Source organism: Astyanax mexicanus, chromosome 1 (assembly GCF_023375975.1).
Source record: "Astyanax mexicanus isolate ESR-SI-001 chromosome 1, AstMex3_surface, whole genome shotgun sequence".
NCBI classification, from domain to species: domain Eukaryota; kingdom Metazoa; phylum Chordata; class Actinopteri; order Characiformes; family Acestrorhamphidae; genus Astyanax; species Astyanax mexicanus.
Genome location: NC_064408.1, coordinates 19,310,487 through 19,332,911, shown reverse-complemented (window position 1 = coordinate 19,332,911; position 22,425 = coordinate 19,310,487). Strand labels below are relative to the sequence as shown.

At 39.3% G+C, this 22,425-nt stretch overlaps 2 protein-coding genes across 11 annotated transcripts in view; one reads left to right on the top strand and one right to left on the bottom strand.

The window, feature by feature from the left end:
- The first annotated feature begins 728 nt into the window (after nucleotides 1–728).
- On the top strand, nucleotides 729–5,132 carry cd180 (CD180 molecule). The gene is made up of 3 exons (XM_049474357.1): nucleotides 729–1,113; nucleotides 1,773–1,933; nucleotides 2,718–5,132. The coding sequence occupies exons 1-3, from the start codon at nucleotides 1,018–1,020 to the stop codon at nucleotides 4,450–4,452; spliced, it is 1,992 nt and encodes a 663-aa protein (XP_049330314.1). The 5' UTR covers nucleotides 729–1,017; the 3' UTR covers nucleotides 4,453–5,132.
- An 800-nt stretch (nucleotides 5,133–5,932) lies between these two features.
- Nucleotides 5,933–22,425, bottom strand: part of mast4 (microtubule associated serine/threonine kinase family member 4) — a 182,174-nt gene continuing 165,681 nt past the window's right edge. For all 10 annotated transcript variants that reach the window (XM_022667775.2, XM_022667781.2, XM_049474330.1 and 7 more), the window contains 7 exons: nucleotides 20,592–20,809; nucleotides 20,159–20,356; nucleotides 17,990–18,219; nucleotides 16,936–17,058; nucleotides 15,927–16,063; nucleotides 15,441–15,625; nucleotides 5,933–14,080 (listed from right to left, as the gene is read on the bottom strand). In XM_022667775.2, the coding sequence (XP_022523496.2) occupies nucleotides 10,113–14,080; nucleotides 15,441–15,625; nucleotides 15,927–16,063; nucleotides 16,936–17,058; nucleotides 17,990–18,219; nucleotides 20,159–20,356; nucleotides 20,592–20,809 (5,059 nt within the window). In that variant the 3' untranslated portion in view covers nucleotides 5,933–10,112. The remainder of the gene's footprint in view (nucleotides 14,081–15,440; nucleotides 15,626–15,926; nucleotides 16,064–16,935; nucleotides 17,059–17,989; nucleotides 18,220–20,158; nucleotides 20,357–20,591; nucleotides 20,810–22,425) is intronic.

Sequence of the window (22,425 nt, the reverse complement as noted above, 5' to 3'; positions counted from 1 at the left end):
GACTTTATTGCATTTACTACACTTATGGCGAGGCGTTTAATTTTACTGAGGTGGAAATCCTCATCCCCACCTTCACACTCTCAGTGGATTATGGAAATATATGGAAGTATATGTGAGAAGCTTACAATCCTTTGTTATTCCTGAGTAATCTGTTTATTATTTATTTACTATATAATTGTGTTTCTCTTTCTATTATTTTATATATGTTTCTCTTTTTTTTCTTTTTTAGGATACTATATGTCTTAGCTATCCTTTTTTGTTGTATTTTTCCCCCGATTTCTGCTTAGTTCTATTTGACTGGATTGGATTTTGCTCTGTATTATTACATGAAAAAAAAAAATAAACAAACCTGGGGAAAAAAAAATGTTACAATTTTTTACATGTTTCTTTTTATTGTTAGTTTAATGGAAATCTAAAAGTCATTAATAAAAAGCATTGATTAAAAAAGTCATGTAAATTCAAGCTGATTTGTGCTTATTAACATATGTATTGAGGTGTTTTCGGCAGTGGTTATTTGGCTGTAGATGCAGGTAAATACAGAATAAACATAGTGGCGGTAAAAAGGCGGGGCTTAAACAGTCAATGTTCATAAAGCTGTAAAATACAGAATATGTGGCTCACGATGAGACTTAGGTTAAGGATAACTTTACCAAATATTAGATTTATAAATGTGATTCTGTATAACTTCTTTACCAAATTCTTGGTAAATATGCACATTTTCATTTCCCAGGCAACCCCCAGTTTACAGAAAATCACAGAAATGCTGCTGATATTCACTTCTGTAAGTGTACACATGCACATTTCAAACCACAGCTTTACTTCTTCTTACTCCAAAAGCAGAATCAAAATCATGTGGGGGGAAAACACAGAAGCTGTTTTATTGTTTAAACAAACTGATTGTATGGAGAACAATTGCGCAGACTGGTTCTTTTTCAGTTCTGCAAAATTTCCATATAACTGCGCAAAATCATAAAAACAAACACACACCACTGTTCAGATCTTTCTGCTGGAAACACCATGGGAAGCCCCTGCTCTTACTGCACTGTGATTCTGTTCTCCTGCATAGCTGCCTCTACTCAGACTACTCCCTGGATCACTAAACAATGCATACAGGTAGGTGTATATATATATACAGCTCTGGAAAAACAAAATAAGAGAGCACTTAAAAATGATGAGTTTCTTTGATTTTACCAAATCACATTTGATTTTTACCAGATCACAAGCAATCAAACCAAGCTAAACTGCTGGAGTTTTAGCACCAGATATGGCATAAAATTATCCAAAAGCAGTGTGTAAGACTGGTGAAGGAGAACATATTAAGATGCATGAAAACTGTGATTAAAAACCAGGGTTTTCCACCAAATATTAATTTCTGAACACTTAAAACTATGAATATGAACTTATATATATATATATATATATATATATATATATATATATATATATATATATATATATATGTATATATATATATATATAGTTTTAATTTGGTAAAATCAAAGAAACTCATAATTTTTAAGTGGTCTCTTATATTTATTTATTTAGCAGAATCGATTAAAGTTCTACCACAACACTAGATGATAATATATGCATTGGTATGATTTTTTTTTAGCTATATAGTAAGCTGATCATTTTTAATCTGGAACACAGATCTTGGTAACGTGAACTGAACACAACAGGGATGTTAAACAAGAGTTCTGAGCTTCCTCACCAATAAAAATACAATATAAAATGATTAATTGTGTGTATTTGTGTTTTGTTCTTGTTGTTAGATTGCTGACGGTTATGACTGCGGGGGTCTGGCTCTACAGTCTGTGCCGGATGAGATCTCAGAGTCTTCCAGAACTCTAGACTTCAGCTTCAACTACCTGCCAGCACTATACAACACCACCTTCCAGAGACTGAAGAACCTCGTTTTACTGGATCTGACCAGGTAAGAGATCACACGTCCATGAAAGGATTTCTGTTAGATTTTAGGCACTTGCTGTGAGAATCTGATTGCATTCATTTAGTTAGTTATTGAACTTGACCCAAAAATATTGGATGGAGCACCATAATTTCAGAGAACACAGTTCCACTTCTCCACAGCTCAGTACACCTCTAGCTGAAGCCTGGCATTGAACATGTTTCCAGTAGGTTGATGTTTATTGGAAGACAATAATTCTCTCAACAATTGATGCAACTAAAAGTATCTGAATAAATGTATTAGAACACTTGGACATTTAGGCTTAATCCTATTTAAAAAATTTGCTAGTAGTTCATCTCACTAGCAAGCTAACTTTCACATTCCGCCTTAAATGATGCAACAGATGGTAAAGGCTGCAGCATTTAAGGTGGAACAGAAAAATAAAGTCAAATGAAAGATAATTTTAGAAATGGACATTAATAATACATTTCTGCACCACCTGATCCCTTCCTGAAGACATACGATAAAGCCCTAAAGTTAACTAGTTAACCAGCAGCAGCTAGGTTGCTGAACTTTACCGCTCCACTGCTATAGCTAATTTAAAACTGTATCGGGTGCTTAAATGGTTGTCCCAATTCTTGGGTGAAAGACGTCACCCCTTACACTCGAAAAACCAAGGGGTAGGGGTACAAAAGAGAAATAGGATTTGATTTAGCCATAATATACTATACCTCTCAATACACCGATTTGTCTATAAATATGCAGTATTTCAACTTTTTGTCCTATATTTTGTTATGTATTTCTTCTACAGGTGTAGCATCACTTTTGTGTACGAGGACACCTTTCACCATCAGCCAAAGCTCAAGACTCTTATTTTGGTAGGCAATCTGCTGGTGTTCATAGCAGACAGCGCCTTCTCAGGACCGGAGGGGCTACAACACCTCAGTCTTGCCAGCTCCATGATCCGCAGTCTTAAAGACATCCCTACTGCCAACCTCATGCTCTTGGAGACTCTGGATCTGTCGGGAAGTGATATCCAGTTCCTGGAAGGTCTGAATAATTTTAATTTCCAGCTGTTGAAAAGGCTAAATCTAGATTTGAACTCTATAGAAAGGATAGGGGCTGCTGATCTCCAAGCCCTTCAGACAACTAGCGGAATCGAGCTCAGCTTTAAAGGCAATGATCTTGAGGAGGTTGAGCCTAAAGCCTTTCAGGGGCTGGACTTGGGCAGCTTGGACTTCAGTAGTTGCTTCAGTAAAATGAACACATCTGTTCTGCTGAAGGGACTGGAAGGATTGAAGACCACCAAGCTGAATCTTGGGATCTATGAGGACAGCCCGAAGAGCTATGTGACGTCTGCTGGACTCCAATCGTTCTGTAACATATCAGTGCTTCAGTTAGGTTTCCAACTCCAACACTTCAGTGATCTGACGGAAATGAGCTTTCAGTGCTTGTCAGGGCTTCAGATGTTAGATCTAACCAGGGCACATCTTTCAATCTTCCCACAGAACCTGTCCAACCTGCCTACGCTGTCTCATCTGAAGCTGGACGAGAATAGGTTTGAAGACATCTGCCAAATCCATGCTGCAAACTTCCCTATGTTGACTCATTTGTCCATTAGTGAGAACAACAGGGATCTGTTCTTCACCGAGAACTGTCTAGAACCTCTGTCACGTCTAGAGGTGTTAGATCTTAGCCACAGCGGTTTAAGTACTAAAAGTCCTTGCTGTAACAAACAACTGTCTGGTCTGAGTAACCTGAAGCTGCTCAATCTGAGCTACAATTTTGCTATGAATTGGGAACCTCTACCTTTCAGTTCCACTCTGCAGCTAAACCATCTCGACCTCACCTGGGTGGTCTACAACCTGAGCAGCCCCTCTCCGTTTAGTAACCTTCTGAATCTTCACACTCTCAATCTGTCCTGGTCAAGCAGTGATCTCTCATCTCTCCCAAACCTTCTGAAGGGTTTGGAGAACCTATGGACACTCAATTTAAAAGGGAACGCCATACAAAGTGGGGTTCTCACTAATGGAGACAGTTTTAATCATGTCCCTCTTCTAGAAAAACTGATTCTCTCTGGATGTTCGATCACAGGCCTCGGCAAAAATGTCTTTAAAGGTCTCAGAAAACTGACGTACGTAGACCTCAGCGAAAACCACCTGACCACGCCTAGTGTCTCAGCTTTCTACTCTCTCAAGCAGATCCAACTCAACTTTGCCAAAAATGCAATAGCAGAAGTTGACATCGAAGGTTTTGAGGGATTAGGGGAAACGAGTAGCATTGATCTGAGCTACAACCCACTGGCCTGCACCTGTAGCAACTATCAGTTCATCAACTGGGTCAAAGCTAATGCTAACAAAATCAAACACATACAAGAGACGCGCTGTAATTCCACAAAGCAGAAGATTGTAAATGTTGATTTGCATTGTACAGTTTCAAATCACACACTGAAGCTCACACTTACAATTGTAGTAGTAATTGCTGTTGTATTATTACTGTTTTTTATTCTGAGAAAACGTAAATGTGCAGCTTATTCAAGGTTGTGAAGAATCCAAGGCACAATCCCATTTCTTAAAATTGGTATCACTACCCCCTTTTTTTTGTGAGAGAGAGAACCGAGTTACATGGAAAGGTGGTAAAAATCCAAGATGGCGGCGCTGCAAATAAGCAGTAGTATTACAAAAGCAGTAGTACTACACAGTTCATCATCACTTTAATCTACTATTCATGTCTTATTAAATCAGTTTAATTCTTATACTGAATAATGACCTGATAATCGCAAATGCTAATTATTAAGATGCTAAAAGTGTACATGTGGGATAGATGTTGACTGGATTCTCTGGTAACACTGGTAAATGACCAACCAGTTGTGGTAAACTTGAAAAGCCAGTAGAGACTGCAACCTGGTTAGTTTTAAATCCAAGATGGCTGCACTGTATATCAACAGTTGTAAAGCAGTAGTATTATACAGTTAATTGTTTTAAACATATATTGGTTGAATTTGCTGGTAAAGGATTGTATAAACAGGTGAGGTAAATTCCTGTTTTGGGAAATGTCTGAAATAGTGTGCAATTATTTAAATATTTAACTCAAATGCATTCAAATCTGGGTTGACTTCTTTTTACAGGAGAGAGATGAAACCATAACTTGCTATGGAAGTGAATTTAAAACGACTTACTTAGAAATTTAAATTATGTAGTAAAATAAAAATTGAGACAAACAAAAATGATGAAACTTGTTTTTTTCCATTGGAGTGTGACAAGTACAAGTATCTTATATTCTGGGTTTGGTATAGCACTAGCTGTATTGTGTGCCACAAAGATCTGACAGCTTCAACCAATCGAATCTTATAATTTTATCTTAATATTTAATTATAGTAAAAATGTATAACTAAAAGGGTTGGCGTTTTAACTCTTTTAAACCCATTTAATGTGGATTTAATGTGGGTTCTTTTTTATTCATAGGATGGTTCATTTGGGCAGGAATGAATACAATAAACATACTTTTAAATGTGTGGGGGGAATGTATATTGTTCTTTAAAATTTCGCACATTGTAAATACAGCTCTGACCACTTTAAAATGAGGAATTTCTTTGATTTTACCAAATTGAAAACCTCTGGAAATCCTCAAGAGGAAGATGGATTTTCACAAGCTGAACTGCTTGAATTACTGAATAAAGTTATCCAAAAGCAGTGTGTAAGACTGGTGGAGGAAAACAGGTCAAGATGCATTAAAACTGTGATTAAAAACCAAGGTTATTCCACCAAAAATTTATTTATGGACTCTTAAAACTTTATGAATATGCTTGTTTTCTTTGCATTATTTGAGGTCTTTTTCCTATTTTCAGCAAATAAATGCTCTAAATTAAAATATTTTTATTTGAAATTTGGGAGAAATGTTGACTGTAGTTTTTAGAATAAATTTAATTAATTAAATTCTTAATTTTAGTTAAAAAAAAAAAAAAACGTCTGACAAATTCAACAGTGGTTTCGGTCGAAATTTAAAAAATACAGTAAAAACAGAAGATTAATGTCATGCCTTTATTTTCAGTATTATACAACCTTAGAAGTATAAATATTTGTATAGAATACAACATCTATGACATCCATAGAATTTCCTTGGGTGAAATACAAAACTCAAAACCACATCTCTTATTGCACAGATCCTAAAAGACAAATGATGAGAAGCAGGGTCATGTACAAAAACACTAGTTTCACACTCCAGAATGAGAGAGAGAAACAGAGAGAGAGAGAGAACTGCAGGAACTATGCAGGACCCTTTAGACTCGACAGACTCAGAACAGCTAGAACCCGTTCACACCTGCTCACTTCATGTGAGAAGAATGTGGATTTTATTCTGGTCAGATTTTAAACAGCCAGTTTCCACGCAGTCAGACTGAAATCTGGTTATTGTGTGGGACGGAGTTAGCAAATTCACTTGTTTCACCATAATTTTATTAGTGTTAGTGTTATGTGGTGTATTAAATACATCACAGATCATCTGAAGTGGTTTGAGTGATTGGATTTGAATCCGTTTTAAATGCGTATTGAGTATTGTGTTTACACTACCACATTCCACATTAGTATGTGGCTTGGTCTCATCCAAATATAATCCTGATACTCAAAACACATGAAGTGAGCAGGTGTAAACAGGAACAAAGATTAGCTACCACAGACTGACAAGTCTTCAACAACACAACCTGAAAGAATGCCTCTCATACACACACACACACACACATACACACATACACACACACACACAATGTAATTTCCTGTGACAACACACAGTTTTGGCAAATTAATAACACAATATTCAAAATATACATCCATGAATTAGCTGTAAACAAAAAAATCAAATGTGCTTCGTTAAGGATTTAAACATCAGTCGTCAGAGTAAAAGGCTTGGGGACAGAGAGACAATCCATCCATTAAACATCTGTGGTTCAGTCATGACCATGTGACCATATTCACGCTGGCTAGGCTACACTAGCTATGACACAGATGACACAAATATATGCCCCATTAAACATTCACATTTCTTTAATGTTCACGTTATGCTCATTTAAAGATGAGTTGTGTCCAGAAACGCAGTATATATGTATACATATACTATGTATGTATATTGTGTGTTACTCAGAATAAGGTGCATCTCGTCTCCTCAGGCTTTAAAATTCAACATTTCTGCAAAGCTGATGAGGGACAGTAAAAACTTCAGGTTCTGCTGATACTGTAGAAAATTCACTTCGCGTTTTTTTTTTTCACATGGTGCAGTTCAGAATTGCGTGACTAGAACTTTTATATCCAGCTGTTATCTGTTTACTGTCTGCTCTTTCATATCTGAAAGTCCTGTATTACTTTAATATCATAGTATAGTCAACATATATTATCACTGCCACACAAAAACATTGTATCTCCACATTTTTTTTTACCCCTTTTTAAGACTCATAAATACATTTCTGTCAATTGTATAGGCCTTAAAATAGAACCCTGTGGGACTCAACAAGATATATTAAATCAGGGTAGTTTTTACATAAGGCCTGATAACTGAATAATTAATCTTTTAATTAAAGTCCAATTTTTAATTAATTAATAATTGTTTTAAATCAATTTAAAGGTCTGTTCATGAAATTTGGACACAATGTAAAGCACTAATTCTGGATTTAAATTATGTCTAAAAAATTGGAAAACAGCAGAAAATGAGATACAACATTTTTCTGTGACATTAACAGTATGTAGCTAATAAAGTTATATAGCTATATATCGTAGTTATAGGTGTATATAGCAAATATAAACAAATAAGGACTTGTTATTGTACGTGATCCAGAGCAAACAGACAAACAGGCTTTCTATTTTCAAAAACTCGCTTTTCAAGATTCAATCTTTCATCTCTCATTTTCAGTCACTTGCCTTTAGATCACTGCTCAAGTGAAACTGTTACAAAGCGCTAATAATAATAATAATAATAATAATAATCATAGTAATAATATTAATAAACATCCACAGAAAGTTTCTGATGGCCACATTAATAGAAGACATGGGCACAAGTTCTACAGTGTGTGAAATGCATGAATGAAGGAATCAGTCGTGACTGCAAATGTACAGGTATTACACACAAGTCTACTGTCAGTGCAAAAATGCCTCTAGATAATTATTACACACACGTCCCACTTGAAGAGAAGAGAACTTCTACACAATGTTCATGACGGACTGCACAACTGATCGCAAGTAGAGTCGACACAACACAAAAAAAAAAAAAAAAACAAACAAAAATATATATATATTTCCTGGCTGAAAGTCCTCACTGCCTCAATTCCTGTACTCACTTTTTCATTTATTTATTTATTTATTTATATTTTTTTAAGCACATTTTAACAAGTCTCTCAGTAGCGGCTGATGGAAAAGGAAAAGGCTAGCCCTAATATCCTTAAATAACTAACAATTTATGTGGGGAAACCAGAGTGAATCCTGTCAACTCATAATGCTCATAATGTAATGTAACATAACATAAAGCATAGTAACAAACCTTAAACATTCATTTTTTTAATTTAAAAATAGTATATATTCTTATTTGTTTTGTTTTGTTTTTTTGCAGTATTCTACATCCATCTTTCTTTTTGCTTTTGAAAAACCTCTGACATCATCATTATCATCGTTAGCTTTTCATTCCTTAATTAGCCACAGTCAAGGTAGGTAAGGTTTCCACATTCGAGGTGCTTTCAGCCGTCTAAACAGGCTCACTAGGACTGAAAAGGTGGATTCGAGGACGAGTGTGTAGCTACTGCTGTTAGTGTCTGCACTGTTTCAAGTACGGCTCATTCAGAAACGAGACTACGCTCATGCCATTTCTAGACATTTCTACTTATTGAGCTTATTTCAGACGGCAACATTTACTGCGCAGGTGAAAAGTCACTGAGCAACAGATATCTATATATAAATATACATATATACACAGAGATATATGTGTATATGTATATACGCATCGAGTACATTATACAAACGTAAGACATAGCAAAATATATACATATAAAACATACAACACTCATATATTCATTCAGCTGATTCCACAGGTCACCCTTTTGTACAATTAACATTGCTCTATGTACAGTACATTGCATAAAAATTAATCTTTAGTAAAGTATGTAGAGATGTACGTGAAAGGAATGTCAAATTTCGCCACAACCTGCTAAGAACAGCAAGCTGCACTGCCCGACACACCCTAACTCCCCCCTTCCACTAGATATGAGTCCAGAACCGTAAGATGATTCCATTTTAAAATTAGTTCTAGGTGAGAAGCACAGGACAAAAGTGCGTTCCCGCTGTGCACCACGACCCAAAACAAAACCGCAAAACACACACACAAATCCCTCGCCTCGAAGTAAGGTCAAGAACAAGGTCAAAAACAACAAGAACAAGAACGAGAAAAGACAAATTTTGGTGGTATCTTCGTTTGCGTGCTGAGAGGTCAGTCAGCACCATTGCTACAAATGTTTCAAACATGTTTTCTTTTTTTGTAGAGCGCGTAAAACCATTGCATTTTGCTTATTTTTTCTTGAGAGCCTTCAAAAATACATGTTCACATGATGAAATGATGACAAACAAATGCTAATAATTTGCTGAAATGCACCGTATTCGCACATATTTGCACATATTATCAACCCTACACAGGCTCATCTGGCACATTTCGTTGAGCAACGCCTTTTTTTTTTTTTTTTTTAAAGGCATCGAGATCTCTGTCCATGCTTATGCTTATTCTCATTCTCATTCGATTGCACACTCCTTTCTACTCATATCTCACCATGCACAAAAAATACAGTCCTGACTCTGAGAGGGGGACAAAAGACCGTCATAGTCCTCAAATCAGGTCTACATTCACAATCTATCCACCAGTTTCAGCAGAGCACATCCAGACGATTAGCAGAGATTAGCGCACAAACGCTGAGGCTAGTCTGCAAGTCTCAAGATTTTTTTTCTCGGCCATCACTGAGGCAAAACACTGAAGTAACAGCTTCCCCGGTCCACAAAAAAAAAGAAAAAAAGAAAAAAAAAAGATTGGAAGGAAGGAAGGCAATATGATACAATGAATGCCTGGAGAAAAAAAACAAGCAAACAAAAAAATACATATATACATGATTGCCTTGCTGTCCAAACAAACAAAAAACAGAACAATACGTTGACTTGGCAATCATCTAACCACCATCTCTCCCATTTCACTTTTTATTAGTAGAACCTCGTTGCTGATCCTTCGATTGCTTGGGTCGAGCTGAATCCTTCTCAGGCACCCCACCATCCTTGGCCAGCGGCGCAGATCTGGCAGAGTCTTTATTATGGAGAGCTTTGTGTGAGGAGTCCAGCTTTGAAGTGTCCACATGTTTAGGTTTCGCCGGCTCTACTCTACTACTGCTCTGTCCAGACGTCTCTGCAGCAGCAGCAGCACTAGTGCCAAAGGTGCTCTTGACTGTAGAGGATCCACTTGGTATGTGGACTTTAACAGCAGGTACAGGCAGCACTGGCACAGAAGAAGCAGCTTTAGACCCAGCCTGGCTCGAAGTCTCTTTCTGAGGATGAGCTCTAGATGCAGGAAGGGTTGTCGGCTCCCTCTGGTCCTTTGGTTTTCCATCTACGCTGTCTTTAATCAGAGTGGCGGTAGGGGTCTGCACTGTAGCTTTGCTCTCCTGTTTTTTCTTGCTGTCATGTTCTTCACTTGACTTGCCTCCGTGGTACGTAACTAGTGGCGATTCTACCTTGGGTTTGTTCTTGGAACTCAGGGACCCTTGCTTGACTGGGGCGGTAGAACCTGTACCTGACTGCTGAGGCTGTTGAGGATGTTGAGGCTGTTTTACTGTCGCTGCCTGAGCAAGACCTCCTGCATCTTTCCCACAAACACCCACACCAAGTCCTGGCTTGTTGAACTTCGGGCTTGAAACATCTGGGCAAGTCCCAATCGAGAGTTTACATTTTTCCTCCAGCAGATTTGCAGATTGAAAGTGCGTAGTATCGCCAGCCTTACTGTCTCTACCTTTCATCTTTGGTGGACTGGAACCAGAATCCTGCTTTGATGCTGAGCTGGAGAGTGCCTGACTTGTATTTGTATGCAGTGACGAGACCCCTTGTTGTCTCTCAATCATCTTCGCGCCTTCACTCTTTGCTGATATAGCCGTGGTAGTAGTAGTAGTAGTAGTGGTAGTAGTAACTGTAGTAGTAGTAGTGGCAGGTTCTTTTGCTTTTCTGTTTTGTGGCACTTTCTGTAGCTCTTCTTTTGTCTCTTTGACTGGATTTATGCAGGTCGTGGGCTCCTTTTCTGCTTTGCTTTTACACTTGTCTTCATTTTGCTTGTGATCTTGAGATTTAGGCCCTTTATCTCCCACAGCAGCACAAAAGCTTTGCGTTTTCAAAGAGTTATCTCTGAAGAGCAGATCAGAACTTGTCTGTTTGTCGGTAGAAACGAAAGTGGTTAGCGTTTTGGGAGATACTTGCTGGGATGATCCACTTTGGGTACTGCTTATCTTGATTTCTATTGAGTTCTGTGGAGTTTTGGATTTATCTACAGACTTTTGTGATTCAGGAGCAACTATGGGCATGGCTTTGAGAGGAGCAGGTCTTGGAGACTGGCTGCTGTTGTTGGGTTTTCTCTGTTTGGTTGGATTGGGAGATTCTGGGGATAGAGGGCTTTTGATAACAGGGTTCACTGTTTCGGGTGACGTTGGTGAAGATGTGGATAAAACTGAGGGGGTTACATTCTGTATAGTTAAACTCTGTATGGCAGCAACCTTTTCTTTGAGTAAGCCATGAGAGCTAACTTGTTCTGACTCCACTGCTGTGCTACCTGCTCTGTCTTGGACGGTGGTCTTCTGCGAAATTGAATTTGTGGTTTGAGAGGTGCTTCTTGGTTTGTCCAATCCACTTGCTGGTACACTTTCTTGATCCAAGGCTGAGTTAAATGGATGTTTGCCTTCTTTTAGAAGTTTTGAAGTCTGAGCTGAAGCTGTAGTTGAGATTTGAGTCTCTGCACTCTCTGCTTTGTCTTTAACTGCCCTTGGCTGCTGTACCTGCTCAGCCACCACTGATGAGCTTGTGGTTTTTGCTGCCTTATCTTTGTCCGTGCTCACCAGGCCATTAAATAGAGTAGCTGGGGTCAAATCTTGTGGATCTTTTTTATTTGTAACACCAGTGTTCGATGCCGCTGGTGTGTTTTTTTGCTTTATGACACAATCTGAGGTCACGAGTATATTTGTATCTGCAGTCTTGTTTTGCTGACTAGGTTTTTCCTCAGGATTTTCCATATCATCATCTTGATCCTCATTGCTGACCTCCCTGATGGAGGGAGTTTTCCCATAGGCAAAATGAGAGCTGTGTCGAGCAGCCCTCACCTCCTGGGCTGTTTTTAACCTTGCCTCCGATTTTCCACAAGGGTCCGCTTGCTCCATTTTACTGGACGTGACCTGTAACTTGATTCCTTCACTTTGTTTATTTGGTTGGATCTCTTGGATACTATCACTCTTAATGGAAGCAACAACAGTATCTCTGTTTGATGTGGGTGGATCTTTTCCAGTGTTTTTGACACTGGTCAAAGTCAAATTTGCTGCATGACCTGCTGCCACATGACTTTCCACTGGTGGAGAAGATGTCTGTTTCTTCATGACATTCTGTTGAGGGCTTAGCGTCTGCTTCTCATTCTGGTTCTGTGGAGCTCCTGACAGTCCAACAATATCAGATTGGCTTCCAACCATCTTGGAAAGACATGTGTCGGTCTTAGAAATTCGTGGCCCAGAGAGAAGACCTATGTCCAGTGTGCCCTCTAGAGGTTTAAGGGAGGACACAAGTCGTCCCTCAAGTTTGTACTCGGAGGAGGTCTTTCTGATGGATCCCTCGGTTGAGGAGATCATCTGGAGCTTCTCCACTGCGCTCTCCCCCCGCCCACTGAAAAGCTTAGGGCACAAGGACTCTGTGCAGATGCCAGAAGCTGAGTGGACACAGCCCATCGTGCCTTTTGTATGACTTGTATGATCTAAATTCAAAGCAGAGTCAAGCTGGAGACTTTTGGATCTGGTGGCATTGAAGTGAAGGCTTTCATGAACTCCAGGGCTGATCCAACACATGCAGTCATCACGTTCCTCAAAGGACTGCCGCTTTCTGGCAAACTCCATGTTGGGAGCTTTGAAATCAAGTCTATCTGGTTTACTGCCCTCTTTAATCTGCCTGGAGAGTTGTCTGTCTGCTTGAGTTGGGGTCGATCTTACCCCTTCGTTTAGGATTGAGACACAGTCCCCCGTACTGCAGAGAGATTCTGCAATGCTTTCACATGCCCTGGTGTTGAGTTTCTTGTATAGGACATCTTTTAGTGTGGAATTTGCAGCTTTACCATCAAGAGGGCCAGGCTCAGCACTGCTTTGGGGTCTTCCTGGGGCTCGTCCATGAAGCCCCTTCTCCTTATCCTCATTGGTGTGGGAGCACACGGATGCCTCAGGCTCTTGTAGAGCATCTTGTTTCTGCAGGGACTCGCGTCTCTCAGACCAGTCCTGTCTTTTGGCCACAACTTTGGACTTGAGTTTCTCTTTATCGAGATCCTCCACAGATTCCTGACGGCCAACCTTCCGACTGACCGGCCGCTTGAGGCAGCCCTGCTCAGCAGGCCTTACTCGAGTGATGGTGGGAGGTTCGCATAAACTTTCCTCCACACACTGTAGAGTGTGCTCTCCTCCAGGTGCAACCTCACCCTGAGCCTCCTCTTGTGTTACTTCTAAGCTGTGTTTTCTGGTGCAGAGATGCTTTTTGTCTCCTGCGTAAGATGGAGAGAGCTTTTCCTCTGACTGGACTCTCTTCAGTAGCGGGGAGCGAGGAGGCTCTGCGCTTTTAGGTCGTACCATGTGTCTGACGATCGTAGGAGGCGAGTGCATCTTGGCTGGGAAAGCTTGCGTGGTCTTGGAGCTGCCGACTGTGTGAGCCAGCAGGGGGGAAGGAGACCGCTGAGGCGATGTGGGCTGTGGGGTCGGGGATGGCGTCCGAGCCAGAGGGGAGAGAGGGATGTTCCCCGCTGATTTTCGTCGGCCCTGACGCAGGCGTTGCCCAGGTAACTTAGGCCCCAAGCCGTGCAGAGTGTTAGGCCGGACGTGGCCAGAGCCAGCAGGGGAATTAGGAGCGCTGGAGCTGGGGGAACTGCTCTGAGAGGATGTGCCACCTGGGAATAGAGTGAAGGGAAAAACATATATGGATAATTATCAGAATTGGCCCTCAAAATAATATTTTTCAAAAATAATTTTGACTATTTGCCATATTCATAAGACTTCAGACTACAGATAAATCTTATTTTCCAGCTTAATCACTTTATATTCTCACTACTGACTTGTTTTCAACTTGGCATGACATGGCAGACAGTGACAAGGTGGCCAATTTTAGCAAAAATTGCCATTTGATGAAAATGTGGTTCTAGAGTTTTGAATCGTTCATAGGGATCTTGTTCTGTTTTAATTACTGTGATATTTTTCCACTTCTTCCAGCTTTAACTCAACTAAGTATAAAACGATATAAAAAATATATTAACCCTTTTAGACCCTGTGTCAATTACAATGGACATTATGTAGATTCGTTTTTTTAAATGTTTTGTTGCACAAAGCCCTAATCGAGGCCTGTTGTCCATCAAAATAGATCATAAACCAGCCAATGAAACAGTAGCTTAGCCACGCCCACTGTACTAGAAAAAGAAATTCAGCAATTTAGACATTAGGGCATGTTAGCAGTACAGAACAAATAAGGCAAAGTAATACAATATTTTTTTTTCTAATTCTTTGTGATTTAGAACACTTTTTTTATACCATGTTTAGGAATACAATTTTACTTAATTGTATTTACTTTTATATAGCTTTTATATTAGGATAGTATTGTCTTATTTTGTGTGCATTACAGAAGGAAAACAGCATTCTTATATGTGTCCATCATTGGAACATGAACATAATTCAGGTCTGAAAGGGTTGATAATATAATATTTTAATAATATTAAATTTAATTTAATTTAATAATATTTAATTAAAACAGTATGAAGGTTGTGATGTCACTAATGTCAAAGGTTCTTGTAGTGCCATTCCTCTTAAGATAACAGTGTGGACAGGGAATACACAAATGTTTTCTCATATTTTGTTCACAATTGGGTCTAAATCTGAAGTTAGCACTTCTTCTTTGCTGAGATAAACCATCCACCAGTCAGAGGTGTGGCATATCAAGAGGCTGACTAGACACAGTGATTATTATACATGTGTACCTTGGGCTGGCTAAGATAAAAAAAAAAATAATATTAACATTCCTCTATATGTGAAATTCTGTGCTAATTTAGAGTAAATCTTAAAAAATATGTTGTTATACATATTTTATAAGGAATTAAAGCAACAACTGTTGACACAAAAGGCACATTATAACATACTCCTGGGTTTATCCCCAAAATGGGGTAAATTAATATTAAAAAGCTTCAAAAATGGAAGCAAATATAACTAAACAAACTTAATAATATTCACATTACAAAAAACTGCTAATGACCGTGTTCTGACCTGACTGGTTAAAGTCGGGGGTGGGCCGAAAGGCAGTGGTGGGAGATCGGGGAGACAGGCTGTGTGTGGGGGATCCAGGCAGACTCTCCCCGGAGGACAGCGAGCGGTTCAGGGAGGTGAAACTGCGGCTGGTGTGGAGCAGTGGAGAGGGCTGCATGGCAAATCGTTTGAATACTGATCGTCTCCTGGGGATAGAGAAGATATGAGACTGTAATTAATGGATACAGTAGTGCAGAAGTACCCAGTTCTAGTTATGGAAATCTGCCACCCTTCTGGACATCATGGTGTTAAATATAATGGTTGGTGTTAAAACCTTTCAGTTTAGTAGATGTTCAGGACCAGCACTGAGCACCCATGTGCAGGTTTGAGGTACAACAGAAGTGGAACTGGAGCTTGGAAGAAATGTAATACAACAGCTCCCTCTAGTGGTGAGCTAAAGTACTGAGGTGAGTCACGCAATAACACTGTTTAATAAATAAGACTTACCGTTCTTGTGTTTTCTCCTTCTTTGGCTTCTTAGTTCTCCTGATCATTTTGCTCCTGTAACTGTTTCTTCTAGCTGGGCCGGTTTTAATTGAAGTGTTTTCAAAAGGAGTTGTGGAAATAGCAACCTTGCTTCCACTCTGTAAACGAAACAACAGAACATGGTTAAAAGCACAGAGTTACTGACTTATTGACTAACCACTTAAAATGCCTTGTCCCATAGATGGGCTACATTTTTTTCTGCAGTTGAATAACTTTTTAAATAAAATTTGTAGACTTTAAAATCTACAAGACACTTGGAGAGGTTGCCTGTTTTCTCTCTACTACAATTATTAATTCCAGATCAGTAACAGGAATCAACCCAAATTCTCCAATTTCTGTTTAAAAACGTGAAGACGTAAAACCTAGACAAACATAATGAAACTAAAGGTTTGGAGGACATGAACTATTTGCTTTGAATTCAGGAAAATATTGATTTTTAAATAAAGTTCAGGAAATTGCCAATTTTATGATTTTATTCATTATATTTTGACATTAGCTGATTTACTTTTTTTTTTTACTGAATTTACTTTTTTTTTATATATTCTATTACAATTACAATTATGCTTGTTACAACCCCTTCTGTAATTCAGGTTCCTGTTAGAATTAACTCTTTCTCTCCTCACAAAATAGCTAACTACTTTAATATCTTAGAAAAAAAAGTACAGGACCTCATTCTAATTTATCAAGTCAATATTACCAATATTTAGAAAATAGCAAATGTAACTCCACTTCTAAAATGAGGTAAAGCATCGGCTCTCAAAAAAGTGGTTCAGTGAAAAAGTGAAATTTAGTTCTAGATCATACTGGCCACATTTTTCTTCTTCATATCTTTTTTAACTCTACATTTTACAGCTTCCCTCAAATTATTTGGGATTATATACAGATGTTTTTACATGATCAAAAATCACTGATTTTAAATGTACTAACTGTTTTGAATACACTACCATAGTGTACTACTATATACGCTCACCTTCATCAGCAGTTCCACCACTTCAGTGTGTACAAGTCCGTGGACTGTTTCCCCATTAACATGAGTGATCAGGTCTCCAGCCTTGAGTCCAGCCTTATGAGCAGGTCCACCATCCTCCACATTCTGAACAAAAGCAAGAGCAAGAAAAAATCATCAGCACAGTATTTTAGAATAATGCAGCTAAAATGCAGTGGCAATACCTTAATATATACAATAAAACCAATCTGTCAACCTACAACAGTTCTTACTACACTGTGCATTTTTTTTATAATCCCCCCCCCCATTTTCTCCCAATTTAGCTAGGCCAATTGTCCCACCCATTCAGCTGCAGCAACTTTATATCTCCCATCACTGATGATGCCTCAACACAAGGAGGGTAAAGACTAGCACATCCTCCACCACCACCCCTTTTCCAACTGTTGATGATGCAGCATTGTTGAGTAGCATCACAGCAAGCTCGGAGGAAAGCGCAGCAACTTTCTAATACAGTTCTAACATCAGCTCACAGAATCCTTGTGCTGATCAACATCACCCAAGTGATGTGGGGAAAGAGCGCCATCTTCCCACCCAGAAGAAGCTTGGCCAATTGTGCTCTCTCAGGGCTCTGGCAGCTGATGGCAAGCTACATGATCGGGATTCGAACCAGCAATCTTTGCCTATGTGTGTGTGTGTGTGTGTCTGTGTGTGTTTAACAAAAACACTAAATCCTTCCCTTTTATGCTCTTCACATTGTTAGCTAGTATTTTAATTTGAATCTAAAAACTGCGGAATATTAAACTAATTGAAATAATATTGTCAACTTAAAATTGAGTGTAAAACTAAGCTTAAAAACATAAATAGGTAAAAGGCTGCAGTATATGTAACATCTCAATAGCTTTATCTAAAATCATGAGTTTCCTACTTAAAATGCCCTTTCATTGGCTGTTCAAGTGCTTACTGCATCTGTATTTTCCAAATTTTTGTAAACAGAGTAAAGAGACCGTGTAGGTGAAATATATAATATTGATCTTCCCCAACTATGACATGCCTGGACACAACATTTTCGGGTTCTTACCCAGACCATGTGATAGACAGTGTAGACATCACTGTCACAAGCATAGACTCGAATCGCTCGCAGAGTGAAGCCAAACTTCTTCCCCGAACTGTGAATGATGATTGGCTGACGTGAGCAGGCAGCAGTAGAGAGGGAGGAGTCACGGCTGGGGGAGGAGTCTCTGGAGGAAGGGTCTGATGATAGCGAGTATGGTGAGATGGGGCTAGCCAGAGGAGACATGCCAAAAACATCTGGAGGAACAACAAATGTGAACAGTAAAAGTTAGTTTAAAAACTGATAAGAGAAACAGTTAAGGCATTTTTATGCTTTTTAAAAAGATTTATGCATTTAATCACAATGAGTCTTAATCACTAATTAGCCTTCATAAATTACTTTTTAAAACATGCTTACCTAGATTTTATAAAGCTTCTATCTTTAGTCAATTTTTCTTATTTGGAATAAATTCAATATATGAAAGCAAAATAATATATTATCGTAACTTGTGAGCTTTGATCAATTCTGTTCAATTAATCTGATGTAGATATCTGTTTGGATTTGTTTCTCAAAAATGTAACTAGTCAGATACTGGTAAATGAGGCACATTTTTTGAAATACTTTACTAATTATTAAACCATAAGGCTTAACTGGAAAATATTGTACAATAGGAAATGTATATAATGTAAAAATATATACATTTTTACATTTTCCAGTTTGTGTGAATTTACTCAAAACTATTAGATATGAATTATTTTTACTAGACCACTTTCTATTTACAGCTTTGTTTCTGCAGATATTTTGCAATGACTAGTTAAAGAAGGGTATCATGAACCTCAAACACTGTTGTTCATAACAGGCTTATTTCTGTACAACAGCGTTGCCTTGCTATTTATACTGCCGCAAAATACATCTGGCTGACAAGTGAAAGTCTTCTGAGGCTACTGTATTTTTCGCACTATAAGGCGCACTGTATTATAAGGCACACTATCAATGAACGTCTATTTTGTGCTCTATTTTTTGTACATAAGACGCACTGGATAATAAGGCGCATTTTAAGAGACACAATAAGGAACTTCTAATTCAGCAGGTCTTGCCACTGGGTGGTGGTGGGGGGGTAGTTAACTAAGCTAAGTAAAGCTAGGCTAAGTAAACAAAACTGTGATTAAAAAAAGACTTTCTTTTAAAGTCAAATGAGCGCTGGATGTTAATCTACACATATTTCTCTCCTGAACAATTGTTTATTTGGGTGAGTAAAGTGCTTTCGTTTATTTACAGTAACCTTAGATTCACAACTTTCACCAGCACAAGGCTGGAGCATTAGCATTAGCGGCTAACTGCTCCAGCAGTGCTAGTTGGTGGTTAGGAGCAGGCTACAGGCTGATAATACTCACCTCTTAACCGGGAAATAGTGAGCACGGTTAGCGGGTAATGCTAATGCTGCTCCAGCCCCAATGCTGGAGAACTAAACTGAACTTTACTGCTCTTTACAACCTGACTGGTAAAATTCACACATAAGAAGCACTGGATTATAAGACGCACTGACGATTTTTGGTAAAAATAAACGATTTTAAGTGCGCCTTATAGTGCGAAAAATACAGTAAACACAATGGCAATGCACACAAGTTAGGTTAAAAGGCTATTGGCTAATTGTAGGCCAATCAAAAAAAGTTCAGACATCAGTTAAATACAGAAAGTTGGGAGGCCAGACAAGCAAGTTGCTAGACTGCTAGCTAACCCAGACAACATGCTACACCAGCAAATTGAAGCAGAGTCTATCATTTCTATTACACATAAGTCCATCATAAAAGGAAAATCAAAAACTAAGAGTCCTTTTCATGATACGGGCCCTTTAAAAATGATCAAGCAGCCGTTATGGCTCCTTCTCTCCTGCTGAGAGTGAGACCAATAGGATTTTCCTCTCCCTCTGCACTTCAGAGATGCCCCAAGCTTGCTGCGCGTGGCTCTCTACACTCAGGAAGGCACGGCTCCAGCACACAGCGGCCCAACTCACAGCAGGAGGCACGGCATGGCAATTTCACTCATCTTTAATCTAGCACACACCTCCTTCGACCCAGTTTACCACATTTGGTGTGTAATTTGCGTGGAAAAATAAGCATAAGCTTTCTCCTTCATGCTTCAGAAGGGCGTAGGCCCTGTGCAATTGCACGTAAACTAAAACACAGACAGACTCACCTCCGGGGATCATGAGAGACAGTGCGCTTGCGGAGGCTGATTTGGGGACTTTGTTCACGGAGCTCGGCTTCTCCGTGGCCTCAGGTCTCAGGGTGGTCACCTGTGCACTGTTGTCAGTGGACGGCTTGCATGTGCTATCTGGGCTTTCCCCTCCTTCTGGCCGTGATGGGAGCTGATCTAGGTGTTCAGAGAAACTGCCTGCTCAAACAAAAACACAGAAATTATTGATTTCTTTTGATGGTCCACTGTAAATGCTTTGTTTAAGCTGTATAGAGAAGTTATAAGCAACAGAAATAATTACTAAAAGGTCAATGCACCATATCCCTGACAAAAAAAAAAAAAAAAACTACAATCTAGCATTTTCCCTTATATTACTCTAAAACACTTTAAAATTCACTGAGATTTTCTTTCAACCTTAATCCAAATGCTGTACCTGAAAGAGTGGAGTTGCTGACAGTGCTGCAGGGGGTGGTGGCGTCGGGCTCGTCTTGAGGCTCATCTCCGACAGAGAACGCCACTTTGCCGGGGTCATCCAGAGCCAGTGAGCCCTCACAGCTCTCCACCTCTGCTGAGATGGCAAACTTAGGCAACATGCCTGAACGCCTGCCAACACTGGTGCTCTCTGTGTCAGATGAATGTGACAGGGATGGCCTGCTCACAAGAAAAAAAAAAAAACAACACAAAAGCACAATTTACAACAATGTCTGCACATGATTTTTGTTTACAGCAGGCACAACCTTGTGCTTTTTAAGTCACCTCAGCAACAGATAATCAAGTGGGGGAGCATTCCTGAAGGACACTTCAGTCTTAAAGGGCATTTTCACACCAGCACTATTTGGTCCGGTTAAAACTAACTCTGGTCCGTTTGTAACTTTAGTGCGGTTCGATTGAGCAGGTGTGAAAACAGTAATCGCACTCGGGTGCGGATCAAAAGAACCAGCTAGAGGAGGTGGTCTCGGTCCGGTACCAAACGAACTCTGGAGCTGTTCGCTTGTGGTGAGAACGTGATCCGGTCTCGATCAGATCCAGCTATTAAATATAAGCCATTTATTTAAGCTAAACTGCTGATAAAGCAAGCACAGTTTAAACTGATATATTAGCCAGATAACGCTAATTACCACAGCTGTGAACAAACACTGTGTCCATGCACGCGCCGTCTGCGCTGCATTCACTGCTCACAGCCGCGTGACTCTGTTTATTATGTATAAATCTGCGCTGCATGCAGAAACACTGTGTTTGAAAGTGCAGCGTTTCAGCGTTCAGTGTTAAAGCACAGATATTTGCGCTGGAACACAAAATCTTCTCGCTGTATTTACTTTTTTCGTATATTTATATTTAACGTACTCCCATGTCAGACAGCTCTGACCAATCAGAGGACACAGGCTGCTCGCGTGGTTTATTGATGCGTATTTTGGTGCGTTTACATTTATGCCAATGTGAAACCAGACCGAACAGAGCGAGAAAACACTCCAAGTAAACAAACTCATTAACTGATTCGGACCAGAGGAACGAACTACAGGTGTGAAAACGCCCTAAAGCTTCCTTCCTTCTAAGGGAATTAAACTAGCAACCTTCTGGCCCCACACCTGCTTCTCTAACCTTTATTAAACCTTGTGGTCAATGTTTCAGATTTAAATTCTATTTATTGCATACACCGGGCCAATGCTCAATATATACATATTTAAATAGAAATGCACATATCAAAAACTGGACCATTGTCTGCAAAGTGCAGAGTTTATTATGGTAATGGATTAATTAATCTTGTAGTCCATGCTCTTTTATGGTCCTGTATCTGTAGGCCCCGAGAAGTGTAGATGTCATCCAGAGATGGCAGATGTGTGTTGGTAATTTACTCTGCAGTTTTTACGACTCTTTGCAGAGACTTTTTGTCTGATTCTGAGCTGCTGCCAGTCCACACAAGTGTCCCATAAGTTAGCACACTTTCCCAAATGTTCTTAGGTAGTAAAATCGCTGTTGTGCTTTATTAACCAGCGAGATTGTGTTTACTGCCCATGATATACCTTCTAAGATGTGGGTACCCAGGAACCTAAAATTATTTCCCTCATGTATCCCAGTTTAAAAATACAGCATCAGAGCATAAGAAGATCCAACAGAGGCAGTTTGATGCTGGAAACTGAACCTGCAACCTTGTGGGCTGTCTGAGCCATACCCAATTAATTGCCAATACAGCTTTTAATACACAGCTTTTAAAATGCTTAAACTGCTCATGTTCATAAGCATATACAGGCTACATTCCCATTGCCATT